Genomic DNA, 24,393 nt, shown 5'->3' on the forward strand with positions numbered 1-24,393 from the left:
CTAGTGACATTTTGTAAAAAATTGTTTTTTTTTTTCTATATCCTTTATACATTACATGAATTGAAGTATTGAAAAATATGGGGAAAATTATGCTAAATACCCATATCATATACTCACTTATAGATATTAGATATACCCAGTAAGCATTGTAAATTCTAAAATATTATTACGACAAAGGATAACAAAAATTCAAAGCTTTTTTCGTTCTAATTTTCTCGATTAATTCCCTCACGAGGAATTACTAAATCATTTGACTCTTTACCTATTTTAATATAAAGAATTGGTCAATCAAATGATAAAATATAATCTTTATATTTCAATATTACTTACTAAGAGTCTGAACATAAGCAATATGATAACTTTAAGAAAATAATATTTAAAGTTAAACCGAAAAAGTGTTTTTAGAAATCATATATATATATATATATATAAGATTACCCTCGACTCGCCTACGTGGCGCCACTACAAATCATGATTCCCTTTTAATTTATTTTATTTCCAAAATTAGCCTTCTCCTTTCATGAAAAATTATGATTTTTATGAAGAGTTATGACTTTTATGAAGAGTTGCGACTTTTATAAAGAGTTGCGACTTTTATGAAAAGTTGTGACTTTTATGAAAGGTTGTGATCTTTCCGATAAGACACAATAAGCATTTGTTCACACTATCTTTTGTTGTCTCTAAATAGAGGAATTTCCTCTCATTTTAAAACAATGAAAATTTTGAACTTCTTCTTCTTCTTCTGGACAATTAAATAATTGTGTACTTTGCTCCTATTGAATGACTCACTAACACCATTTTTTTGTATCAATACACTGGTGAATAGATCGTTCTTTCCTGAGAGGATCTATTCTTTTAAATCTCGGGTACTAAGGGGAAATAATTTCCTTAAGGGGACACTGTGCATTCAGTGGACTCGATTTTTTCCATTCCATTTCATTCTATTGTTACAGATCTTGGTATGTTTTTACAGTCATTAATTTATGCTTATATTATTAATTGTTATTTTTGAGTACATGCTTTAAATTTTGTTGTTTATGTTTCTGCAATATTATTGTTATAAGTATTTGTTAGTACATATTACATAACAAACATTAATTGATTATTCAAGTAAGTTTTCTCTACTGGAATTGTTGAAGGTACAATAAAAAAAACCCTTACAAATCTTTGATTTGTTCATCAACAACGTCATTTCTTCACATACAAGGATGAAATTTTGTGTTATTTAGAAAATCCCCTGAGAGTTAATAACTTTGCATGCCCATATTTTTTTGTTTTTTATGTTGTTGTTATCTATTTTTACTAAATTTTATCACTTGATATTATGAGTACTTTAAGGATTGAAAGTTGATTGAAGTGTTAGTCAATTATCTGAGGTATGTTATTTTAAAACATGAGAACTTTTCTGGTTAGAATGATTTGTTATCATCATTTGATATCTCATAATTTACTCCCTTTAATGTATGTTTTTTCTCGCTGTTTTGTTGTCTCCTTAAAATTGTATTGAATATTTTTTGTTTGGAATGTATATGATCTCACTTGGACAAAACTTTCGTCCTTTTAATGATTTTCTTTTTTTCCTTCTCATTCAGCTCTACTAAAAAAAATTGTCTGAGTTATGACTATTTTCAGCAAGCTTAATTTGAAGAATATGAAATGAAACCTACTCTAAATAAAAGTAATAAATTAAGCTACAAAAGATATGTCTATTAACATAGATTTGTTGTCCTTTATGTCCCAAATCATTGATGAGCATTTGAGTTATCTAGGTTAGACTCATTTTTAATTTTTAATATTCGAAAATATTTCTTTAACATGAGTCTAGAATCCAACATTTTGATCTACTTGTATTTTCATAATGCAACAACTATACATACATATTTTTGAAAAAGTCGTAAAGTTGTATTGATGAAGCATCTAGAAGGGCCTTCAGAGCAGCAGTTTAATGAAGAATGAATTTCTAAAAGGGTTAACAAATTTATTTTTCTCCTTCTATAAATTTTGTTAGAGTAACAAAGTAACAATAGCAAAAAGTGGTGAATGTTTGACCTCCGACAAGTAGATTGTCTTTAAAAAACTTCATTTATGTTGTTGTGGTGTACATTTTTAACGGTCTTAACTTATTTATAACTAATATTGATTATCAAAAACTTTTATATAATTTATTTTTAACAAGAAGTTACTCTAACCATAAAATTATCAGTTCTATATTTTTCATATAATAAAAAAATAGAAAAAAATATGTTTAATTGCTACATAAAAACATCACTCATTTTTAACAAGACAATTATATCATCAAACATATATTATGATAAATTATGTAAAAGCTAAAAATGATTAGATATCAAGATATTTTTAATCATTCATCATATATTTAAAAGTCTTGAGATATGTGATAATGTCAAATCATTTAATTTCTGTTGAAATGTTCTTAAAACCTACTAAAATTTACTTCTTTTTTCTATAACAATGGATTATCGAAAAGGCTGTTCAAAAGCTTAGAAAGATTATTTATGTTTGTGCGAAGCGCGGATAAATTACCTAGTTAAAGTTATATTTGAACATGTATTAGTTTAAGAAAAATATTGTGAGTGAACTGACAAAACTATCTTTTAATATTGAAGCTCGTTTCATATTTTTTTTTTTAAAAAAAATTCACTCCAATATATAACTATATGCTATTTTTTTAGAAATAAGAAATAACGGTAAACATTTCCAGGGACAAACGCTATCATATACAATATAAATTTTAAACAAAAATACTAAAAATTAGATGTTAAAAACTAGGAAATTACTGAAGAAAAGAGAATAGAAATGATACAAAAAGAAATTCTAATTACAAAAGCAAAAACGAGGAATGTATTTTATTTTTTAATCTTGTCAGTTTTATCGAATATAAAATAAAATAAAATAAAAAGACTTGATGTTAAGAAAAAATATCTAGGAAAGTTGACTTGGTCGAAAGTCCAGACTACTATGGGGAACAATTTTTATTTTTTTAGACACTCCCTTTATTTTGATATAATATAGATGATGTTTTGAGTATTTTTTTTATATGGCCCAAAACTGTTGAATATAATAATTCAAAATTAAAGTAAGAATCTAAGTTGATTATGATTTGTTATTTATAGTATTTTATTTATTTATGTTTAATTAAGATTTGTTAGTTAGAGTGGTTTTTAGTCTTAGTTTAATTTAATTTTTCATTTTATAAATAGGATATTACTGTTATTTTCAATACACATAAATAATTAAATATACAGAAACATATAGAACTTTTGAGTTTATAAGTAAATATTTTCCTTCACAAATGATTATTTTAAAATTATAAAGACGTATTGATTAATTTTCTACAAGAATACTCCCTCCGTCCAATAATATTGTCCACTATAATATTTTAGGATGTTCAACAATACTTATTCACTTATGAAATTAATGAATAATTTTACACTTAGTTCCTAATTTACCCTTATAATTAATTATAGTCATTTTCCATTTACATTTTTCAAAACATTATATTTATTATATTCATAGGGTGATATAATAAAATTACCCTTCTATTTATAGTTTATTTAGAAGTGCCCAAAGTTAATAATGTACAAGTATTGTTGAACAAATAAAGTATTAAATAACAATAAAGAAAATAATCCTCTTGAAAAAGATGGTACCTTTAAAAATGCAAACATAGATAATGCATGATTATCGTCAACTCATATAATAAGATATTGAATTAAGTTCTACGACAAATTTCTACCAATTCTTCTTTTATTCATCAAAGCTCATCCTAATCTCCATCGAGATTACTGTCTTAGCCCTGTCCTATCATCTATATAATGGAGTTCGTCATTTATTGACGGGTTTTTTGAGATTTTTCTTTCTTAGAATTGGAAGAAAAAGATAGAAATAATTGTGAAAAATTAAACCTATACCTTTCTTTGAGATTGACGAACGCAATCCTAAGTAGAGTCAAAGAAGAGACAACGTAGGATTATGGTAGATAATAATCATATTGAGTTATTCATGAAAATATACTTATTATAAATCTGATTTTCTAATCACATGGTTGATATAATCATTAATCAGCAAAAGTTGGTGACATCAATCAATAAATAGAAAGAGAAGAAACTCTGGAAGAAAAGATCTTGGAGAATCACATTCTTTCATCACTTTGGTAGAATTTGAGAGACGTTAATAGCTCAATTGATTTGTTATCTAATTTTATATATTTATAAATTTTATATCGAAACATATTTTTGAAATTAATGAAAATAATAATAATAACATTGGGATTTCCAGTTTCATAGTCAAAAGTGTGTACTCAGTAGAAAGTTGTCAACCTTTTCCCGTGATGATTGATTTACTTCACTACACTTGGGTTTCAGACTCCTTCAACTTTTCAGCAATGGCTGCCATTTCAGTTCCTCTCCTGGCCGTCCGATCACCTCCAACAAACCTCCCATTCCCCTCAATCTTCAATCTTAACCGTCCATTTTCCACTTCACTCTCCTCCAATGCCTTCAGCCATTTGAAAGTCTCAAGTTCTACTTCTAGTTCTAACCAAGCTGTCACTGAAACAACTTCTACCTCTAGCTCTACCATCAATGTCCAAAACGACGACGCTTTAGACACGACCCTTTTCGTTATTCGAGCCAAGAACCGAATTGGGCTTCTTCAAATCATTACCCGGGTATTCAAAGTACTCGGGCTCAAAATTGAGAAGGCTATAATTGAATTCGAAGGTGAGTATTTCGTGAAGAAGTTTTACGTCAATGATTCTAATGGTAAGAAGATTGAGAAAATGGAGTATTTGGAGAAGATTCAGAAGGCATTGTTGGAGGCTATCGACGGCGATGACGGTGGCGCCGGAGTTTCGGCGCCGTCGGCGGTTAGTGGGAGAGGAGTGGTTGTGAGGAAACCTGGGTTGAATATGGAATTAGGAGGCAGGAAGGCGAAAGTAGAGAAGATGTTTGGGTTGATGGATGAGTTCTTGAAGAATGATACAATTAGCTTACAGAAGGATATTCTTGATCATGTTGAATTTACGGTAGCTAGGTCGAGATTCAGTTTTGATGATTTTGAAGCTTACCAGGTAAGAAATTTTGATCAAGATTTAATTTTGATGAATTTACTGTTGATAGATTAAGATTCTGTTACTTATGTAGCTGTTACTGATGAAGTATGGACAATGCAGGCATTAGCTCATAGTGTCAGGGATCGGCTTATTGAGCGATGGCATGATACTCATCAGTACTTTAAGAAGAAAGATCCTAAGCGAATTTACTTCCTTTCGCTTGAATTTCTTATGGGTACTTGACATTCATATGCTCATAAAATCATTTTTCTTTTGTTGCATCTAATTGGGGCACAGCTAGGCCTTTCGTATTCAATTATTCTTTCGTCTGATTAAGTTTTTTCTTTACTTGATCTGTCAGGTCGTTCTCTAACTAACAGTGTCACAAACCTTGGCATTCAGGACCAATATGCTGATGCTTTAACTCAGCTTGGATTTGACTATGAAGTCTTGGCAGAGCAGGTTGGTGAAATCTCGAATTGTTGTCTCTGATTCTCTAACAATTTTTTGTGTCTGTAACATGTCACAAACTAGTAAGTAATGAGTATGTTTTTAGTGGTTACTTTGGATTATATGGACTTTTTTTTTTATGAATTTAAGTTAATCTAGAAAATTTATGAGTTGTTAAAGGACATGATAGGATAATGCTTGTATATGAAAATGCAATAATTTCAAATTCATAGGACAACTTTATTGACTGGCCTTGCTTTGTACAATTAATGATAATCAGTTGACTGCATCCATAGGCACTGTTAATTATTGTGGTAATCAGTCTAATTTTGAAGAAACTTGCATTTACAGTTGATAGAGGCGTCTTCTCCATCTTCATGTTACACACATTTGGCTGTTCCTTTGCTTCCTTCAATAAATTATCTCTGATGATTTTGTTTCTAACAATCATTTGTTTCAAGGAAGGAGATGCTGCCCTTGGTAACGGCGGCCTAGCTCGTTTTGCAGCTTGTCAAATGGATTCCCTGGCGACATTGGACTATCCAGCTTGGGGGTATTGTTCTTGTTGTCTAAAATCACTTAGGTTCTGATGTTGGTTGCTTCTTCATCATGGCCTTGGCTTTTGAATCTCCTCGCTTTTCCCAAACATGCTAAACAACAGAAACCGTCAGAATAAATGGGTCTCTCTACCTTTTTTGAACAATATCCTGTTTCATGGCTGTATTTTCATATCCAGATAATAGCCACCTTTGTGATGATAAGATCAGAGTGTTTGCTTAGTTCTTTTGTTTTCTTTTCCTTTTATAAGCAGAGTTTCTGTATTCTTCCAAAACCAAAATATCTATTAGGGATCCTCCAGAATTTGGTGGGCTGCATTTATGGAGTCCCCCATCTAAAATTGGAATTTTAGGGTCTAAGCAAGTGGTGTCTAACTTTTCTTCAAGGATTTGTCCTTTATCATCTTGAAGTTTTCTTATAAAGGTTGATTGAGTTGGGATTCTCTACATCTCTTCATCTTCAGTTATGGATTACGCTATCAATATGGATTATTTCGTCAGATCATAGTGGATGGTTTTCAACACGAACAGCCTGATTTTTGGTTGAACTTTGGGAACCCCTGGGAGATAGAGCGTGTTCATGTATCATATCCAGTGAAGGTTTGCAAGTATTTACTTTTCCTCCTCTTTCAGTAATTTATCCTAATGAAACATTTTTTTCTTGTTTTAGCTCTTGCCCGGGTAGTGGTGGTGGGGTATTTGATATTATCTTCTTCAATCTTTTTGATTTAAACTTTTACTTGTTGCTAACTTGCAATGTGCTTTTTATGCAAGTTCTATGGGACTGTTGAAGAGGAAGTTTTAAATGGAAAGAAATGTAAAATTTGGATACCTGGAGAATCAGTAAGTGCTTCTGTATTTTGTAAGTCTTTCTTTTGTTGTGAAATTTAGACTTATTGTCATGTCATATTCCCAAATGAAAAATACAATTCCTTGAGCATTTTCTTTGTCTCTTACTTGAAGGTTGAAGCAGTGGCTTATGATAATCCAATACCTGGTTATGGCACGCGAAATGCCATCAACCTTCGACTGTGGGCTGCTAAACCAAGTGATCAATATGACATGGTAATTTTTAACCATGTTGTTTTGTAATTGTTTCTGAAAATGTCTAGAGGGGATGCTGCAGAGGAGGCATCTACATACTTTTGAGGGACTTATCTTCCGTATTTACAGATTGGTCTTTTTTTCACTACGTGACTTTTCCTTATTATGTTTTTCTGGGGTGGGGTTCATGTAAAAGGGAGAGAAGAACTTCGTTATCAATTTACTCTTGTTTCTTTTTTCTGACTGGCTTATGGTATTAGTCACTTTCGACTTTTCTCAAATGTGAACTTCTTACCTATCGCTGCAAAGATTAGAACCCTTTTAGTTTTTTGAGAATAAATCTTATTATGTTGTTAGACATCTCTCTACCTCTTAACTTCTACATGGTCCCCATTTCATCACTTGCAGGAGTCTTATACCACTGGGGACTATATTAATGCTATTGTTAACAGACAGAAGGCTGAAACTATAAGTAATGTGTTGTACCCTGATGACCGTTCTTACCAGGTATCTCCGTTCTATATTGATGTCTTGAGAAAGTGGATAAATGTAGATTTCCTTTAGTTCCTCGGGAGGCTAGCCTTTGGGTTATGAACCCTCCCATGCTATGTTGGAATTGCTTTGGTGCTTGATCTTTTGAATTCCTGTTATTTGAAGGGTAAAATAAAATGTGAAACTTCTGAATTAAGATTAGATTCATTTTTTCAATTTACTGTGCTGTCTAAATAATTCTAAATGCTCTAGTCTTCAAATGTTTTGGGTAGAGATAATTACATTTAGAAAAGGTAAAAGAAACTTGAAGCTTGACAAACTTTTTTTTTTTTGATAATCGTGGTGTTTGAGCCAGTTTGCGTGCTCCTCTACTAGTTCCACGGGGTACCTGCCACCACTTACTAGCACAGGTATCGGTCAACTTTGTCCACCAAGGCCTGAATAGATGAGAAGAAATCACCAGGTGTTTTTCCTTCGCTAGAATTTTAACCTGAGAGCTCATGGTTTTTCAACCCACTTCATTGATCACTAGATCACACCCTTGGGTGCAACTTGAGGCTTGAGAATGTATTCTACATTTGGGTTTTCTTATGTATTCTCCAACCATTTTGAGCAACATATTCCTCAACTTTCGATGTTCCTTAACTTTACCGATTCTAAAAAAAAAACCTTCTTTGATGTTCTTTCTCAGGGTAAGGAACTGCGGTTGAAGCAACAGTATTTCTTTGTTTCAGCATCACTACAAGACATAATGAGGAGGTTTAAGGATTTACATAGAAGCTTTGATGAGTTTCCAGAGAAGGTATTTACCTGATGTTTTTGGGGCCTGTAGTGTGTGGAGTTCCTTATAAGCATATACAGTCATGCCATCCACAAAACAAGGGGCTCAAGTCAATGGACCTTACTAGTTGCTACGGGATGCTAAAAGCCTATGCTCTTATAGTTTGCTTATCATCAATAATAAATACTTGTTTCTTCATTGCGACACAATTTTGGCCTGAAGGCATAGACTTAGCAAAGTTGTCAATTCACTTGGTTTTGTTGTTTTGAGATGAAAAGGCATTGCATGAAGCATAGGCCTCTAGTATCATAGCATGATTCCTGAAATAGTTGCATATTTCACATTCTAATCCAAAACAAAGTCTATAGAGTGCAAAAGATAGTAACCAAGTGCCTATTGTAATCACTCTATTTAGTACTCCCTCCATTCCATATTAAGTTAATTTTGAGGTGTTTCACACCCTTTAAGAAAAGTAGATCAAGACATAAATTGAACCCAGTTTTCCATTTTTACCCTTATTAATTATTGTCAAATTTATGATTAAAATAACTAAATAGTAATTAATCACTAATTCCAATACTGACTAGTGAAGGGTAAAATTGGAAGAACACTCTAAAAGTAGTCTTGAAAACTGAACAATTAAGTTAATTTTGAAAAATGGAAAATGCCTCAAAAATTAACTTACTATGGAATGGAGGGAGTATTAATATATTTGGTTCTATTTTGCACTGTTTCAAGTTAATTCTCCTTTCAATTGAACTTAAAGGCTCTAGGCAGAAGTGATCTGGACTATTTTGTCTTGAGGTGAGCCTCAGGGCACGCCTCGTCTCTGCTCACACCCTGAACAAATTTGTCTCACATGTTTCAAACTAACATTTGTCCCTCCTATCCTGTACTCTTCGCCAACCCCCCCCCCCCCCCCCCCCCCCCCCCCCCCCCCCCCCCCCCCCCCCCCCCCCCCCCCCCCCCCCCCCCCCCCCCCCCCCCCCACACACACACACACACACACACATATTTTTACGTTTATTTACTATTACATTAACTGATAACAGAATCTTAATTTCTTTCTATTCCCCATTAACTAGTTGCTTATTACGTCTGTATGGGGTTTGCCAATGGCATTTGCTATGCAGATGCGTAGAAAAGTTAGTTTTGTTGTGCACACAAGTTTGAGCCTCTTCCTTAATATCCATTCATTTCCTTGTAGAACATATTTTGGGAAGTCTAATACCTAAGAATCATGTTATACACCTGCCATTTTGGAGGTATGAGTGGTGATATTCTTTATAATTCTGTTATACAGATGTTCTTACTAATGGTATGCCATAAAAGAATTTTTACATTGGGTCGGCCACACGTAATCTGAACTTTTCCTACTCTAAATGTATTTTGAAGATGTCATTATTTGTCGCTCTCATAGAGGAGATTAGAATCTCAAAAGGAAAAGGAAAAAGTAAGCCTTTTCTTTTACAGTCAAACACACATGGCTGCATTTGCTAATTTATTCGTTTGAATTTTTCTTTCAGGTTGCTCTTCAGATAAATGATACACATCCATCAATTTCCATTGCTGAGGTCATGAGAGTGCTTGTTGATGAAGAGCACTTGGATTGGAGTAAAGCATGGGATATTGCTTGCAGGATTTTCTCAGTCACCATTCATGCAGTACAACCTGAAGGGCTTGAGAAAATCCCCGTGGATCTTTTGGGTAGTGTTCTTCCTCGACATTTAGAGGTTTGTTTCTTCAGAAGATTTTATATTATCTCATGTTAGTTTTTATTCTGTGCTTGAATTGGTTTTTCTCTCAGAGTGTCATCCTTTTTGCACCAACGCTAGCATGTTTTATTTGTTTATCAATTGGAGAGTGATTGTTTTCAAGTTATTTTGTCAAAAGATCTCTTCATCTGATTTAATGTTTCATCCAGATTATATATGAGATAAACTATCGTCTCATGGAAGAGTTAAAGAAGAGTTTTGGTCAGGACTATGATAAACTTTCCAGAATGTCAATTATTGAGGAAGGTGCTGTTAAGGTATAGAAGACAACCTTTTAATCTTGGTTCTATTTTAATGAATTCTTCAGTGGTTGATCAAATTTGATGTTTTCATGCTATTTAAGATTTTAAAAAAATAAAAAATAAATCTGATGCTTTTCAACTGGACCAACTCGTGGTAGTGACAATGTACAATTGTACCAACCACAACTACTCAATCAGTTAGGGTCGGCTATATGAATTCTCATCAACAATGTCGCTCCATTCCGGCTCATGGCAATCTTATATTATGTACCAATGAATATACTATTACTGCAAATTTCCATATCCACAAACTAGGATCAGCAGTTTTCTTTGAACTCTGTGATGCTTGTGTCACATACTCATGTTTATAAAACGTAACAAAGAGGAGAGAGGGTGGGCAGGTGGGAGACGGGAGAGAGAGAAAGAGAGGCCAAACAGAAAAAAAAGTTATTAGATGAAAAAAAGGAAAGGTTATGATGTTCATGCTTGTTACTTCTCACTTTCAGCTTGATTTAAAGGTTAGGATGTTCATGCTTGTTACTTCTCACTTTCAGCTTAATTTTATATGGTCCACATTTGTCTGACTATCCATGATGCATTTGCATTATTCCATTTTCACTACTCGAAAAATTGGGTACAGGCACAAGTATTAGTTTCCTTGTTTTTCTTCAATAGCCAACTTTGATTTTACTCCCTATGTGGACAGAGTATTCGGATGGCAAACCTGTCACTTGCATGTTGCCACACTGTGAATGGTGTTTCCAGAGTGCATCTAGAGACACTTAAAACAAGAGTGTTTAAGGTAATTTTGATTCTGCACTTTCCTGATTTTTCTCTTTTGCCCAATATTTCATGAGAACTTGATTTAAATCCAGTAATAATGTCCTTTTACGTTCGCTAATGAATGTCACTTTCTCTAAGGCCTATTTCTTCTTTTTTTTTAACTTGGTAAATTTGTATCATATCACAACAGTACATGGATAGTACTAAACCTTATATACAGATGAACTCCAAACTCCACTTTTCTAAATCTTTATTGAGTCTAAAACATCAATTATAGAGACAGTTTCATTTGAATATAATTGATTACACCAAAAACATAACAATAAAATGCAGTGAAGTTTAACTTTCTGCATACTATTCTCTATGCTCTCAAACACCTAGAATTCCTCTCTTTCCAGGTTGCCCACCATATTGGAACAGGGATAATTTGCCCTATTTCGGAGAGTGCTTCGCCAGATTATTATTTTTTTGATGACTGAAAATAGTGAATTTTCAAGCTTTGCCAGAATATTTCTTTTGACATTATGAAGAATCTATACATTGAATTGAAAAAGAAATATATACCTATTTCAGAAAGTGCTTTGCCAGAATCTCTCTTCAATTCACTGTATAGATCCTGTATAATGTCAAAAGAAATATTTAACTCCTTGGTATTTCTTTTTGTTCTTATTTACTCTGGTTAATTGAGAGATTGAAGAGAGCATAATTTTCTAAATAAGGAATTAACTAATCATCTTGAATTTAACAATTGTATCCTATTAATTTCTTTCCTCCATCCTATATGATCAATTATGCTACATGGTGTAGTTGGGTTCATGGACAAGTATACAGAGATATGATACAGTGAATAACAAACATTTTATTTTGAAGCATATTCAATTGTACATTTGGTTCAATGTATTGCATTTTTTTTAATCAGGAAAACCTTTCGGAGGAAATTCAGTGTATTAATTATTAGAGATGTGGTAACTTTTTTTTTTTTTGATAAGGAAGATATGATGTATAACTTAAAATATGTATTTGGTTTAAAACTGGATTAAAAGTTGTTTCTTATGACACCTTAGGCAGACATCACTTCTTTGTCATCTCTCAGAACTTTGATTGGTTAAAAGTTTGGCTCAACTAAGAATGACACAGTAAACAATTATGCAAGATTCTTTTTCTTTTGGGAAAATGAAAAGAATGTTTCTTAAGGTTTTGATGCCAAAATTTGGTTTCTATAATTACTATAGATATACAAGTTGTAGTGGGTATTATTAATTCTTAGATAACCCTATCATGATTTTATTTTCGTTCTCTATAGAGACTTAAACAGATTTTGGTTGTTTTAGGTATTTTTAGCCAGTTATTGTTAATGCAGGTAATGTTTTTCCACATAATATTTTGTACAAAAGGATACGTAGATTGCACCATAAGTATGCGGGGTTATATATACTGGACAGAAAACTGGCGACCGAATGTCCGATTAATAGTGTAGGGTTTATATAATATATCTTTTTAATGAAATCAAACAACTCCGGATGACTTCTTTTATAGGTTCTGTTCTTCATCTTAGTTTTTGCTCATAACGCAAGAAATAGCTAGTGAAAACGATGTTTCAAAAAATAGAGCATTTTGTAATTGCTGTCTCTTGCAGGACTATTATGAGCTGTGGCCTCAGAAATTTCATTGCAAGACTAATGGAGTAACCCAGGTGCACAATTGACTGCTTGTTTAATGATTCTATCAGTTTCAAGATTTCTGCCTCAGGTTTAGACTTGACAGCTATTCTCATTCTGGCATTCTTTATGATCGAAAGCTTCTGCTTTCCATTAATGCCTTTAGTCGGCAGTGTCTACTTGCATAATGACAAGGTTCATATCTAATCTAAAAAATTCTGTATCTTCCTTCTATCATCATAAACAATTTTATCATCATGGGCATGTAAAAAGATGATATGAATTAAATTTGAAGCATTGTGCTACGTTCTTCACAATTTTAATTTGTTATATGTCAGCGCCGTTGGATAGTGGTGAGCAATCCTAGTTTGTGTTCAATCATTTCAAAATGGCTTGGGACAGAAGCATGGATCCGTAATGTTGACCTCATATCAGGTTTAAGAGAATATGCAAAAGATCCTGATTTACACACTGAATGGAAGAATGTATGAAATTTTTCTTTGCAATCTCAATCTGAAAAGAGTAGTTTCTTATTGCTTTTTAGTCTCTAATGCATTTTGACTTCGGACTTGTAGATGAAGAGAGTTAACAAAATGAGGCTTGCTGAGTACATAGAAACACTTACCAGTGTGAAGGTTTCTGAACATATCAATTTTACTTCCTTCTTTGCAAGACAACCTGCATGTCTGTTGTCACCTGACCAAGCTATATACCCTATATTTCAGGTCAGTTTGGATGCAATGTTCGATGTGCAGATAAAACGAATACATGAATACAAAAGACAGCTGCTCAACATGTTAGGTATCATCCACAGATATGACTGCATTAAGGTATCTTCTATTTCTCCGTTCTTCTTCTTAGAATAATCTTCCTGAGCCAAACCTGACTGTTTGGTAGAGATATAGCCACATATTAACTAACTTTCTAAACTAGTTTGTAATGCAAGCATCACCTTGTTCAGAAGATGTTTCAGGCAGGCCAGCTTTGGTAAATATGAAGTGGCTTAAAAGGTGCCAGGAAAAAACTTTCTACATCGATATGTATCACCAACATGTTCTTTGTTTTTTGGAGTTTAAACTCTGAATCTTTGAGCCTAAAGACACTTATTTTTGCCGGCGCTGGTTCAGATGTTATATGGAATCAAGCCATGGGAATTTGTCATGGTCTTATATGCTTATGTGCAAGGCCAAATGCAAGCCCACAGAAACTAAGTTTAGTTGTTAAACCAGATTAGAAACCAAGTCATTCTCGAATATAGAACAGAACACATGATGTCACCACCACCTGCGAAAAGTATCAAGACTAATAGAAACACCTGTCTTAGCTAAAACAAATTCTTCTTCTTGTCCTCTGAGTTTTTATTTTTGTCCAGTGACCTGATATTCTTCATCTTTTTTTTTTCCCGTCATTTCTTCTGTAGAGTATCATGGATGCTCCAAGATCACTTTTGCTGAAACATATGAAATATCTAACTTACCTTGTTTATTTAGAATATGGATATGCCTATTATCATCTAATTTCTTGGAGAAGCTCCAATAGTTCCATATTTTTCTTCACATTTTCTGTTGAACTATACTATTTCTCAAAAAAGTTTCAACTGAACTGTACTCGACAAATTATCTCCCTGTATTTTTTGAAGAATATGGATGAAAGTGACAAGCGGAGAGTTGTACCTCGTGTATGTATAATTGGTGGGAAAGCTGCCCCTGGTTATGAAGTTGCAAAGAAGATAATCAAACTTTGTCATGCGGTGGCTGATAAAGTTAACAACGATCCTGGTGTTGGGGATCTCCTGAAAGTGGTAGGACTGATTTGATTTATTTGCTTGAAACCTCAATTAAGTATGGTCTCACATGTTTATATGAAACTATTGTCCATGCTTTGCTCTTTGAAAGTTGGAGCATGTCCATTCAGAATCTTCATCTGCTTTTGAAAATACTACATGGGTGATGAAAGGAAATTGTAAAAAAAAAACGAAAGCGAAGAGAATAGCAAGCAGGTTCTAATCAATTGCTTTTTTAGCCCTTAACAATCTGTCCCATAAACTTATCTCCTGAAATGATGTGTTCATTCTAGAGTTTTCCCTAATTGGAAATTTTTGAGTAATGTTTTTGAAAACACTTCTACTATATGGCTGCAGAATTTTGAAATTGTTAGGTTTCACAAGACTTCACATCACTTTGTCATGTCATGGATCTAAAAAATTGTCCGGGTTTACTTTATATGTCATCCTTGCTTTCTTTTCCTCATCCCCTATTGACAGTTCATGTGCACTGTTCCTGGACTGTCGGCATAAATGTAGTAGTCAGAATTTTTTTACTTCCATTTTTTGCTGTCATTATAGATAGCTAGGACTCAACAGAAATGAACCCGTCTTCTGTCATTTCAGGTTTTCATCCCTGATTATAATGTCTCTGTTGCGGAACTAGTAATTCCAGGGAGTGATCTTTCACAGCACCTAAGGTTGCATTCTCTTTTTTTTTTTTTAAATCTTTAAACTGGTGCAATTTACAATTATAACACACTGTCTTACCTGATAACATCTTTTGTTTTTCCCTAAATAGTATAAAATTACATATTTCCTCTTTGGATGGTCAAACTTCCCATTGACTGAATCTTGTTACTTGCTTTAACTGGTACCTATTACTCCCGTATGCGCAATATGTTTCCTCTTTGGATGGTCAAACTTCACATTGACTGCCTCCTTGATTCCCTATGAAAGCCAGTGCTTGCTTTAACTGGTATCTATAACTCCAGTATTCACATTTCCCTCCAGAACTTGATGAACCCGGAATTTTCCATGTACAAATGTGTGCTAACAACTAAAAGAAATCATTTATATATGATGCAGTACAGCTGGGCATGAGGCATCTGGAACTGGATGCATGAAATTTTTAATGAACGGTTGTTTATTATTAGCAACTGCAGATGGCTCAGCAGTTGAAATTGCTGAAGAAATAGGGGCAGAAAACATGGTAAGTAGCGTTAGGATTCTTCTACTGACTCCATTTCACCTGATGATAACTGCACTTGTTCACAGTGTGGTTAGAAGGATAAAATCTACATCGAGCAACCACACTGAGACTTCATGTATAGAGATAATGTGTTAGATAAATATTCGTTTTGTTAATTAATTTATTTATTTGTTAGTCCATCTGAAATAGGCTTAGGCTTGTTTTTCAGGTTTCTACTTTTCAAATACTTTCAAATGATCAAGCAATTGACTGAGTAGTAACAGTAGACACATGTAAATGCTGATAAAAAGAACAGAAGAAAAGAGAGAACAAGAGTCATAGGATATGATCCCCTTAATTGATTACATTTCCTTGTTTGATATCTTTATTTTGTTCTTCCCTTTTGCATTTTGTTCTCCAGTTTCTTTTTGGAGCAAAGGTGGATGAGGTTCCAGCATTGAGAGAAAAAGGAACTACTCTAAAAGGTTCACTTCAATTTGCACGAGTTGTAAGGTATGTGTAGTTTGAGCAATCTTTCCCTCACTGTATGGACTATTCTCTGTATCTGTCAGATTGTCCATAATGAACAATCTGCCGTTTGCAGCCTTTTCGTTTTTTAGTTTCTGTTGTGTGCCACAGGAATGTGGCCGTAGTCTTGATAATCATTGGATATGGTCTTTTCTATCTCTCTCTCTCTCTCTCTCTCTCTGACAGTCACATTACTCTTTGTTTTTTCACCACCAAGATCATCTATACCATGTCTCATTCACTGGTGTGATTGTCAAAGCTGATAGCCGTATCATTTGGTCACACCAATGGTCTTTATGATGTGGCATCACTCATCCACACTTTATAATTTCTCTACTTTTCATTAACATAAATGAGTTGGTACTTGTAGAATTGTCCTGACAATAGAGTTCGTATTCCATCTAAAGTATTTCCTGTCCTATTTGCAATTTCAATGCAGTTTGGCAGTTATGTGGCTGCCCGTTGCTGTAAGAATGAGTGTTCATTGTTGACATGCAACCTTAGTTAGAAACACATCTAGAGAGAATTGGTTAAAGCTTTCTATTTGATAATCTGAATGATGTTGCATATTAAATGACCATGTTCTATGTTCTATGTTCTCATTTCCTTTTCTTTTTTTTTTTGTTTATATGTGGCACTTTATTTTAGACAAGGAATGTGCTTGTTTCTCTTGATGTATGATTAGTGTGCAGTAAAGTGTTCCTCTATGTTTTGGGTAATGTCAGGTATAGTAAACAGATTTTGAATGGACATATAGTGCCATAACTTTCCATATGTTTCACTGGAATTCTTGATTATCATAGATAATTAATACAAGCAAACAACATAAAGAAGTCAGAAGGAAAGTACTGTTATCATTGTATTATAGCTCCGTGGTTGAAGCTTTCCTGCTGACATGCATAAAGAATTTATTGAAATTTACTCACAGTTTTCTTTGCAAAACTGGAAAAGAAACTTGTGAAAAATGAAAAACAATAGAAAGGAAATAAAAGTGGCTTCTTATTGCTAGCTAGAGTGCGATTATCTTGATCAGCTCAATCTGCAAGATTATTAGCCATAGGATGAAGCAATTGCAGAAAGATCATTGTTAGTGGATTGCACTGTGCTAGATTCCTGAGAAGAACTTAAAGAGTTTTTAGCTGATTTCACTGTACTGTATGTGTAGGATGGTGCGGGATGGTTACTTTGGCTTCAAAGACTACTTCAAGTCACTATGCGACACTGTAGAGGATGGTGGAGACTTTTATCTCCTGGGATATGATTTTGCTAGCTATTTAGAGGCTCAGGTAATCTGTTATTGCAAATACAAATACTCCTGTTAGAAATGTTCATTTTGAAACTGACTGAACATGATGATGACAGGCTGCTGCTGATAGAACATTTGTTGATCAAGAAAAGTGGACCCAAATGAGCATACTGTCTACAGCAGGTTCTGGAAAATTCAGCAGCGATAGAACCATAGAAGAATACGCACAGCAGAGTTGGGGCATCGAACCCTGCAAATGCCCCTTCTGATTTTCAAAACATCGCCTTTCATGGAGTACTAACATGGCATTACCAACCGTGCATCCTAATCTGGCGATTGAAGAATCAATGACTGCAAGAAACATTCTAAGGAAGCTCTTATCTGCAGTTCATCTGTATGTCTTTTCGGAATGCTGATGTGAATCATGTAACATGGTTTTTTTTTCGACAGTTTATTTAAATTTCAACTTGTGGTATGCAAAATCCACAATTATAGTATCTTGAATCACAGACATTCATGTTCATGGATCATAGCAGTGTCCACCATTACACATGGAAATAAATTACAAGAACGTACCTACTTGTTAGATACTTTATTTTATGCCATGCAAACCATTAATATGAAGATGCAAACGATTGTTGGGCAATGACACTTCGAGGAAGCTATTCAATGAAGTTATTTCCAAACTGGCTTCCTTTACAAACCTTTGCTCATCTGTCTTTCGTATTTAAATTTGACTAATTATGAGGTGGAGAGGTTATTTTCGAAAGATGCTGCTTAAACGTATTAAATCTAATTGCAAAAAGAAGAAAATAAAATAGTTAATAAATAAAGCAGCATAAAGTTATAAAGTTTACTAGAAAACAATAACAATAGCAAAATCATAAAATAACGAAAAATTGACATGTTACAATTTTTAACAGGGAAAAGGGTTAAAAATGTCCTTAAACGATGTGAAAGGAACAAAAATGTCTTCCGTTTATAGTTTGGCTCAAAAATGTCCTTACCGTCAATACTTTGGTTCAAAAATACCCTTGAACTATGCGAAAAGAACAAAAATCCCCTCCACTTTTTGTTTGGTTCAAAAATACCCTTGCCGTCAATATTTTGGTCGAAAAATGCTCTTATTGTTATTTAATGGGTCAAAAATGCTCATTTTTCAAATAAATATATTATTATTTTCTTTTTAACACAGTCTTTTTCTAATAATGTTTTTTTTAAAACTAGCACAAATGTTAATCTTACTTTAATTCAGAAAAAAAATAAAAAATGAAAATATTTCTTATTTTATTATCATTATTTTTTAGCGTTATATAAATATAAATTAGGAAGAAGATATGTTTAAAAAGAAAAAATAATATATTTATTCGAAAAAGGGCCTTTTTTGACTCATTTTGTAATTATGGAGGCATTTCTAGATCAAAGTATTGACTACAATGACATTTTTAAACCAAAGTATTGACAATAAAGACATTTTTGAGCCAAACTATAAATAAAGTGCATATTTATTTCTTTCAACTAGTATAAGGATATTTTTGATCATTTTCCCTTTTTAATATAACCACCGAATCAAACCATTGAGACCGCTTAGCAAGGGAACAGTATTCGTATTTTAGCAGCAGCTCTTCAGCATTAAGTAGGAAAAGCGAAAATGGAGATGACAATCTTCATAATTTTGTTCGCCGCCACATTTACTGCTCTCATAACTTCGACGGTGGCTCTTGTACCTCCGGTCGAATCTCAGATTCCGCCGTCGTCTGGCCAGCAGAATCAAAATTCGGTGATCTACGAATTGCAAGAAGCGAAGATCAAAATCGCTCGATTAGGTTATTTCCTTATTCCTCTCCTCATCAGTCATCGTTTTTGCCATTGAAATTTCCGAACTTGATATAGCTCAATGGTCAATGCTTACATTTCTTGCGGTTTATTTAAGTGCATAGAAATACAAGAAATTGCATTTACTTGTAATAACTCGAACACACGTTCTTAAAAGAACTGCATTTTCATGAAATTGTAGGCACAGATAGAGTGAGAGAAGTGAATTTGGATTTGAACCAAGTCGTGTGGTTATTGCCGGTATTGTAGGAACTGGAATTGTATATGATATTGAGAAAGATAACTTGGAAAGGACAGTTTTAACTGCGAGCAGCTGTAGAAGGGCAAAAAAATGTATCTTTAGAATGGAATCTGACTATAGCTATACTAATTTTTTGATTGAAGTGACTACTATGCATATGTTTATTGTTAGAAGAAGGGATAGCCCAAAATCATATTTCTGCTCATGGATTATGAGGATTTCAGTAAATTTTTCATTAAAAACTGGTTGATATTAGTGCTTCATTTCATAGACAGGCTCTTTTATCCCCTCCTTATTTTTAACTATTGATCAGTAGGGAAAGATTTGACTGGGTTATCTTGTATGATTGGAATATGTGATTATAAGCTTGTCACTATACATAATACATAAGAGACCAGCATGAAGTAACATGTATAAAGCTTGAATAACTTGATATTAGTCATAGCTCAATTGAACAAGGGAATTTTTTTATGTCCTGTTACCTTAAAATTTTCTGGCATGCTAAGAAGCCTTACTGAGATATCGTATTGAACATGTGCATTGAAAAATGTTAGTATTTCATTTCTTTTTCCTTTCCTATTAAATTTGCATTGCATTGCAAAGTCAGATTTCTATATTTTTTTTATTTTGTGTCCCTAATGGACCTTCCAGCATGAATGAAGGGCCCGTGTTCGAATTATGCTTGTGTTTTGATGATCGTATCTATCCACTTTTTAATACATGTGTTCTTTCAGAATTCTGTGATATCAATACAATGAGTTTTATACCGTGCAGTTCTAGGTCTTCTCATGCATTAGATAAAGATATCCATTCAGTGGCATTTTTCATGAGAAGTATACTTGCCCGCTATTTATTATTCTTCAAGGTCCTGTAAAATTTTAACATTGGTGCGTCTAATTGCAGAATCCATCCTTGATGAAAGCATGCCAAATTTAAATGCTAAAATCCAATACATCAGAGAAACCGAGAAGAAAATCGAGGACATTAGTGTAGAAATTGACAATCTTACAACCGCTTTGTCCGAATTGCAGGTTGGTTTTCGGCTAGTTTCCAGTTTCTCATGTCTGCTAATATCTGACTTAGATCTTGTGTTATTATGAGTAGGATCTAAATTTGTTGAGGACTTGAGGTATAATGGGTTGACATTTAGTGACAGTAATGGAAGGGATTGACCAGGACCTTGTGGTCTAAGGTCTTAAGTATTTCAATAAACTTGGTATGGGAAGCAGATATGGCATACCACAAGAAAAGTTATACCTCCAACCTACTCCAAATGTTTTGTTTCATTTGGTTAGGTTGGCAGAATATTTTCTATTTTTAAGGGAAGATGTTCATTGAAAAGAGCACCCATACCTTGAAATAGCTAAAAAAAAAACGTTAGATAATCTCCCTTTTATCAACTTAATAATGCCAGACATATTCTGAAATGTTATGCTAATAACCTAAACAGTATTGCCCTAATTTCCTTGTGTGATTCTGATAATTTGGTTACTAAAAATGGAAAGTTCTGGGACTATTAAGGTTGTGTAGCTTTGTTGTTGCTTATCAGTTTGTGAACCCCTGGTCCATTATTGATTCACATGTTCGTACATAAAAGAGGTGGTCTTCAATTCTCTGTCATTTTATTGAATATGATTCCAAAAACAGCTTTGCAGTTGTAATGATTCTAATTTCTTGCTTTGATCTTTCATTTGGTGACCTAATATTGTCTGGCCTTAAGTAGGTAAATGGGCATGCCTTCATGGGAATTGTGCTAAATATTACTAGAGTGTCTATAATTGATACAACAACCTATAAGTGAAATTCGTTTCAAGAAGAGAAAATGGAAATAAATGATACACATCCATTCCTCATAAATGTATCTTTTTCTCTTTTCTTCAGCATCACTCATCAAGGATTAGTGCTCTAGAAGAAGAGGTATGATTGTCACGTTATCACAGATTTTTTTCTCCATACAGTTTCTCATCTTATAAAAATAAAGGAATTGAGTAGGTACAACTGCTTTGGGATGCGGCAAGAAAAAACAACTTTGAAATTCATAAATTGGAGTTCAAAGCGCAAGATGCGGAGAATAGATTAGAAGTTCTTACCTCTCAAGTCGAAAAGGTAGGTTTGCTAAAGCCATGAGTAAACAATTTCAGTAATTAATATTTGTCTAGTGCTGGTCAAGTGGAAGAAAGTAAATTATTTTAAAATGTTGAGTATTCTTTCATCATCCTGAGAATGAGATTTCTGTAGAAGTGTTTTGAAACATCTTTATTGTATACTAGGTAACACGACGCTTAAGATTTCTCTTCAGTTGAAGAAATCATCTTCTTTTTATTATTATAACCTAGAAATCTCTGAAGACTCATGAAGCACAGTTTGAAACTCGGTGGATGATGGGCCTTCCCCTCTACTCTTTGCCACACAAGTACTAGATTTCTGTCAGGGGCACGGTTCAAACCTATGATGCGCGCCTAACTCACACATCACGCGTTCCGCTCTTTCCACTTGAGCTAAGCTCTTGGGCGAACAAGTGATCTTATTTCATACATAGGAAACAGAAATAGGACTTAATGGATAACAAGATGTCAACAGCAATAATGTCTTTCTCCATTTTGATCAACAATTAAAAACGTCTTTCTTGGTTTTGGAAAATTGGTATTGTTGTGACTATCAATATACACTATATCATTATAAAGGAAATTTATAGCATTCAAAGAAAAGAAATGGTAGAAGAGCACAGTATACCTTTGTCCTCTTGAAAGGTTTTTGTTCACTTTTTTTTCTGAACAAATGAAAAGGTAATGACCTGCTATTCATTTATTTTTAGGCAAGAGATGAGGGAAAAAATATTCATTTGAGTATTATGATTTCTGCAATCTTTCATTGATGAACTTTTAACTTGGTTGACAGATGGCTGAAGTTATATCTGAAAAATGGATTCAGATACAACGACTTGAACAAGCAGTTCAAATGGCAGAGGTATCCTCTAGTTTACACCTTGGCTTGAATTTACCATTAAAACTATAATAAAGTTGCAGCCAAAGCTAAATCAGAATGTTATATGTCAGATGAGAACACAAAAGGTCAAAAGGCAAGTAACGTTCAGTAAATGTCCATTTGTCAAGGTACTGGAAGTCATAGAATTTTCCTAGCTTGCCAACTCCTTTGGAACATCGTATATACAGATGGCCATGATTACTCTTGATATTATCTTTGAAGAGAACTAACACTCTTGTGTCTCCAGTTCATCAAAAACATTTTCGGACACCACCTCGAAACGTTGAAAGGAATTTTGCTTCCATATGGATCATACAGTGAGGCTGATCCTAATTCCTACTGGGCTCAAGCATTGCATCACTTGCGGGGGGCTTTTTCATCTGCAAAACAATACCATTACAAGGTACTCAAATTTCCTTAATTAGGAGGGTGGGGATTAATTAGTGGTCTTGTGCTGGTTAATCGCTTGAATGACTAATATCAGGATAAGTATTTGTGTTTGACATTTAAGTTGGTAACTGGAGTATGTTTGAAGTAGGGTCCGCTACAATCTTTAAATTCTTCTGTACTTTTGGGGTGAGATGGATATACATACTGGTTTAGATGACCTAGACTTTCCGGAGCATAGTGTGCATGGAGGTACCACTTTCGTATAGTTATCACCTTCACTACTTGGTTTATTATTAATGTAATACTGATGTTTTACAATATGTGTGTGTGCGCGTGCTCCTCCCACCCACCACACACACACACACATATTGATATGATATTCAAGTTAGCAACTGGAAAATGGGAAACTTTACCCTGATTATTAAGTTGTTGTTGGTTGTACATCCTCAGAACATTGATCTGACAACTTCCGTACTATGCAGCTGCAGAGGTTTGTAAAGCAGGAAATAGAAAGGAACGAATTCCCTACGGCTTTAGCTAATGAAGAAGTAGTGTTCTTAGTAGTAAGAATCTAGATGCTGCTGAGTTTGTGAATTCTATTTCTCTTTGCATGTCAATCTATAATTCTCTAACTTCTGTCCTCGTTTATGGAAATCTGTTTTGTTGCAGGCCTCAGCTCTGATCGTGTTTCCAGTTTTAAGTGCATTCATGTTTCTCTTCTCACACCTAAGCTAGGCCCGCGGAGCAACTATTGATTTACCAAATCATTAGCACACGGCAGCGAAAATATGCATGAAAAGAAACAAATCATCACCATGTGAAATTGTTGATCTCTTGTAAAATTTTGTATATATTACCTCTAGAAATTCCATTTCACCTTATGATTAGTCTTGGTAATAGTTAATCTATGGATGTGGAGAAGTACAATGGCTTTAATCGTCAGCAACTAAGGTCTATATACCAGGTTCCGTGAATGTAACTGCTGATTTTCATATGCTCTTCCTTACAAGATTGCATGATAATGCTAATGAAATGTTGATTCCAACACATGAGCTAATTGTATGTTTCTGCCTTTTCTACGTGCATGTATATTGGTATAGTGTAAGTACTCAATGCAGATACATTTTTACCATAATTCAATGGTTTTTCTTCTTTATTTTCCTGATATTACAAGAAGCCAATCCAAAATTTATACATTCAATACTCAGGAGGGTCAACTTTGCAATATTCATAACCTATAAGGGTCAAACTGAAATTATTCCAAAAAACACCACTTGCTCTTTCTCCCACATCCACATTTTTTTATTCTCATCCAACCTAAGGATAACACTATGCTCTCAACAAGAAAACATAAAGAAAA

The 24,393-nt window shown here is 33.7% G+C and overlaps 2 protein-coding genes across 4 annotated transcripts; both read left to right on the forward strand.

Moving 5' to 3' along the window:
• Positions 1-4,304: 4,304 nt before the first annotated feature.
• LOC125847703 (uncharacterized) lies at positions 4,305-18,160 on the forward strand. Of its 2 annotated transcripts, XM_049527371.1 has the most exons (22): positions 4,307-5,089; positions 5,192-5,306; positions 5,433-5,533; positions 5,983-6,074; positions 6,543-6,678; positions 6,853-6,921; positions 7,042-7,143; positions 7,531-7,629; positions 8,306-8,416; positions 9,922-10,128; positions 10,320-10,427; positions 11,119-11,214; positions 12,832-12,888; positions 13,192-13,338; positions 13,429-13,488; positions 13,579-13,683; positions 14,493-14,654; positions 15,243-15,316; positions 15,705-15,828; positions 16,229-16,320; positions 17,501-17,621; positions 17,698-18,160. In XM_049527371.1, the coding sequence occupies exons 1-22, from the start codon at positions 4,349-4,351 to the stop codon at positions 17,848-17,850; spliced, it is 3,072 nt and encodes a 1,023-aa protein (XP_049383328.1). In that variant the 5' UTR covers positions 4,307-4,348; the 3' UTR covers positions 17,851-18,160. The 2 variants fall into 2 exon arrangements, 1 of the variants encoding a protein (XP_049383328.1); XR_007444466.1 differs by lacking the exons at positions 17,501-17,621; positions 17,698-18,160 and having other exon boundaries at positions 4,305-5,089; positions 15,710-15,828.
• Positions 18,161-19,175: 1,015 nt separating this feature from the next.
• Positions 19,176-24,369, forward strand: LOC125848979 (uncharacterized). Of its 2 annotated transcripts, XM_049528945.1 has the most exons (9): positions 19,176-19,407; positions 20,562-20,689; positions 21,540-21,575; positions 21,651-21,764; positions 22,557-22,625; positions 22,715-22,771; positions 22,891-23,046; positions 23,516-23,596; positions 23,703-24,369. In XM_049528945.1, the coding sequence occupies exons 1-9, from the start codon at positions 19,233-19,235 to the stop codon at positions 23,766-23,768; spliced, it is 882 nt and encodes a 293-aa protein (XP_049384902.1). In that variant the 5' UTR covers positions 19,176-19,232; the 3' UTR covers positions 23,769-24,369. The 2 variants fall into 2 exon arrangements, with proteins under 2 accessions (XP_049384902.1, XP_049384903.1); XM_049528946.1 differs by lacking the exon at positions 23,516-23,596.
• The last annotated feature ends 24 nt before the right edge of the window (positions 24,370-24,393 follow it).

Source organism: Solanum stenotomum, chromosome 12 (genome assembly GCF_019186545.1).
Source record: "Solanum stenotomum isolate F172 chromosome 12, ASM1918654v1, whole genome shotgun sequence".
Classification (NCBI taxonomy): domain Eukaryota; kingdom Viridiplantae; phylum Streptophyta; class Magnoliopsida; order Solanales; family Solanaceae; genus Solanum; species Solanum stenotomum.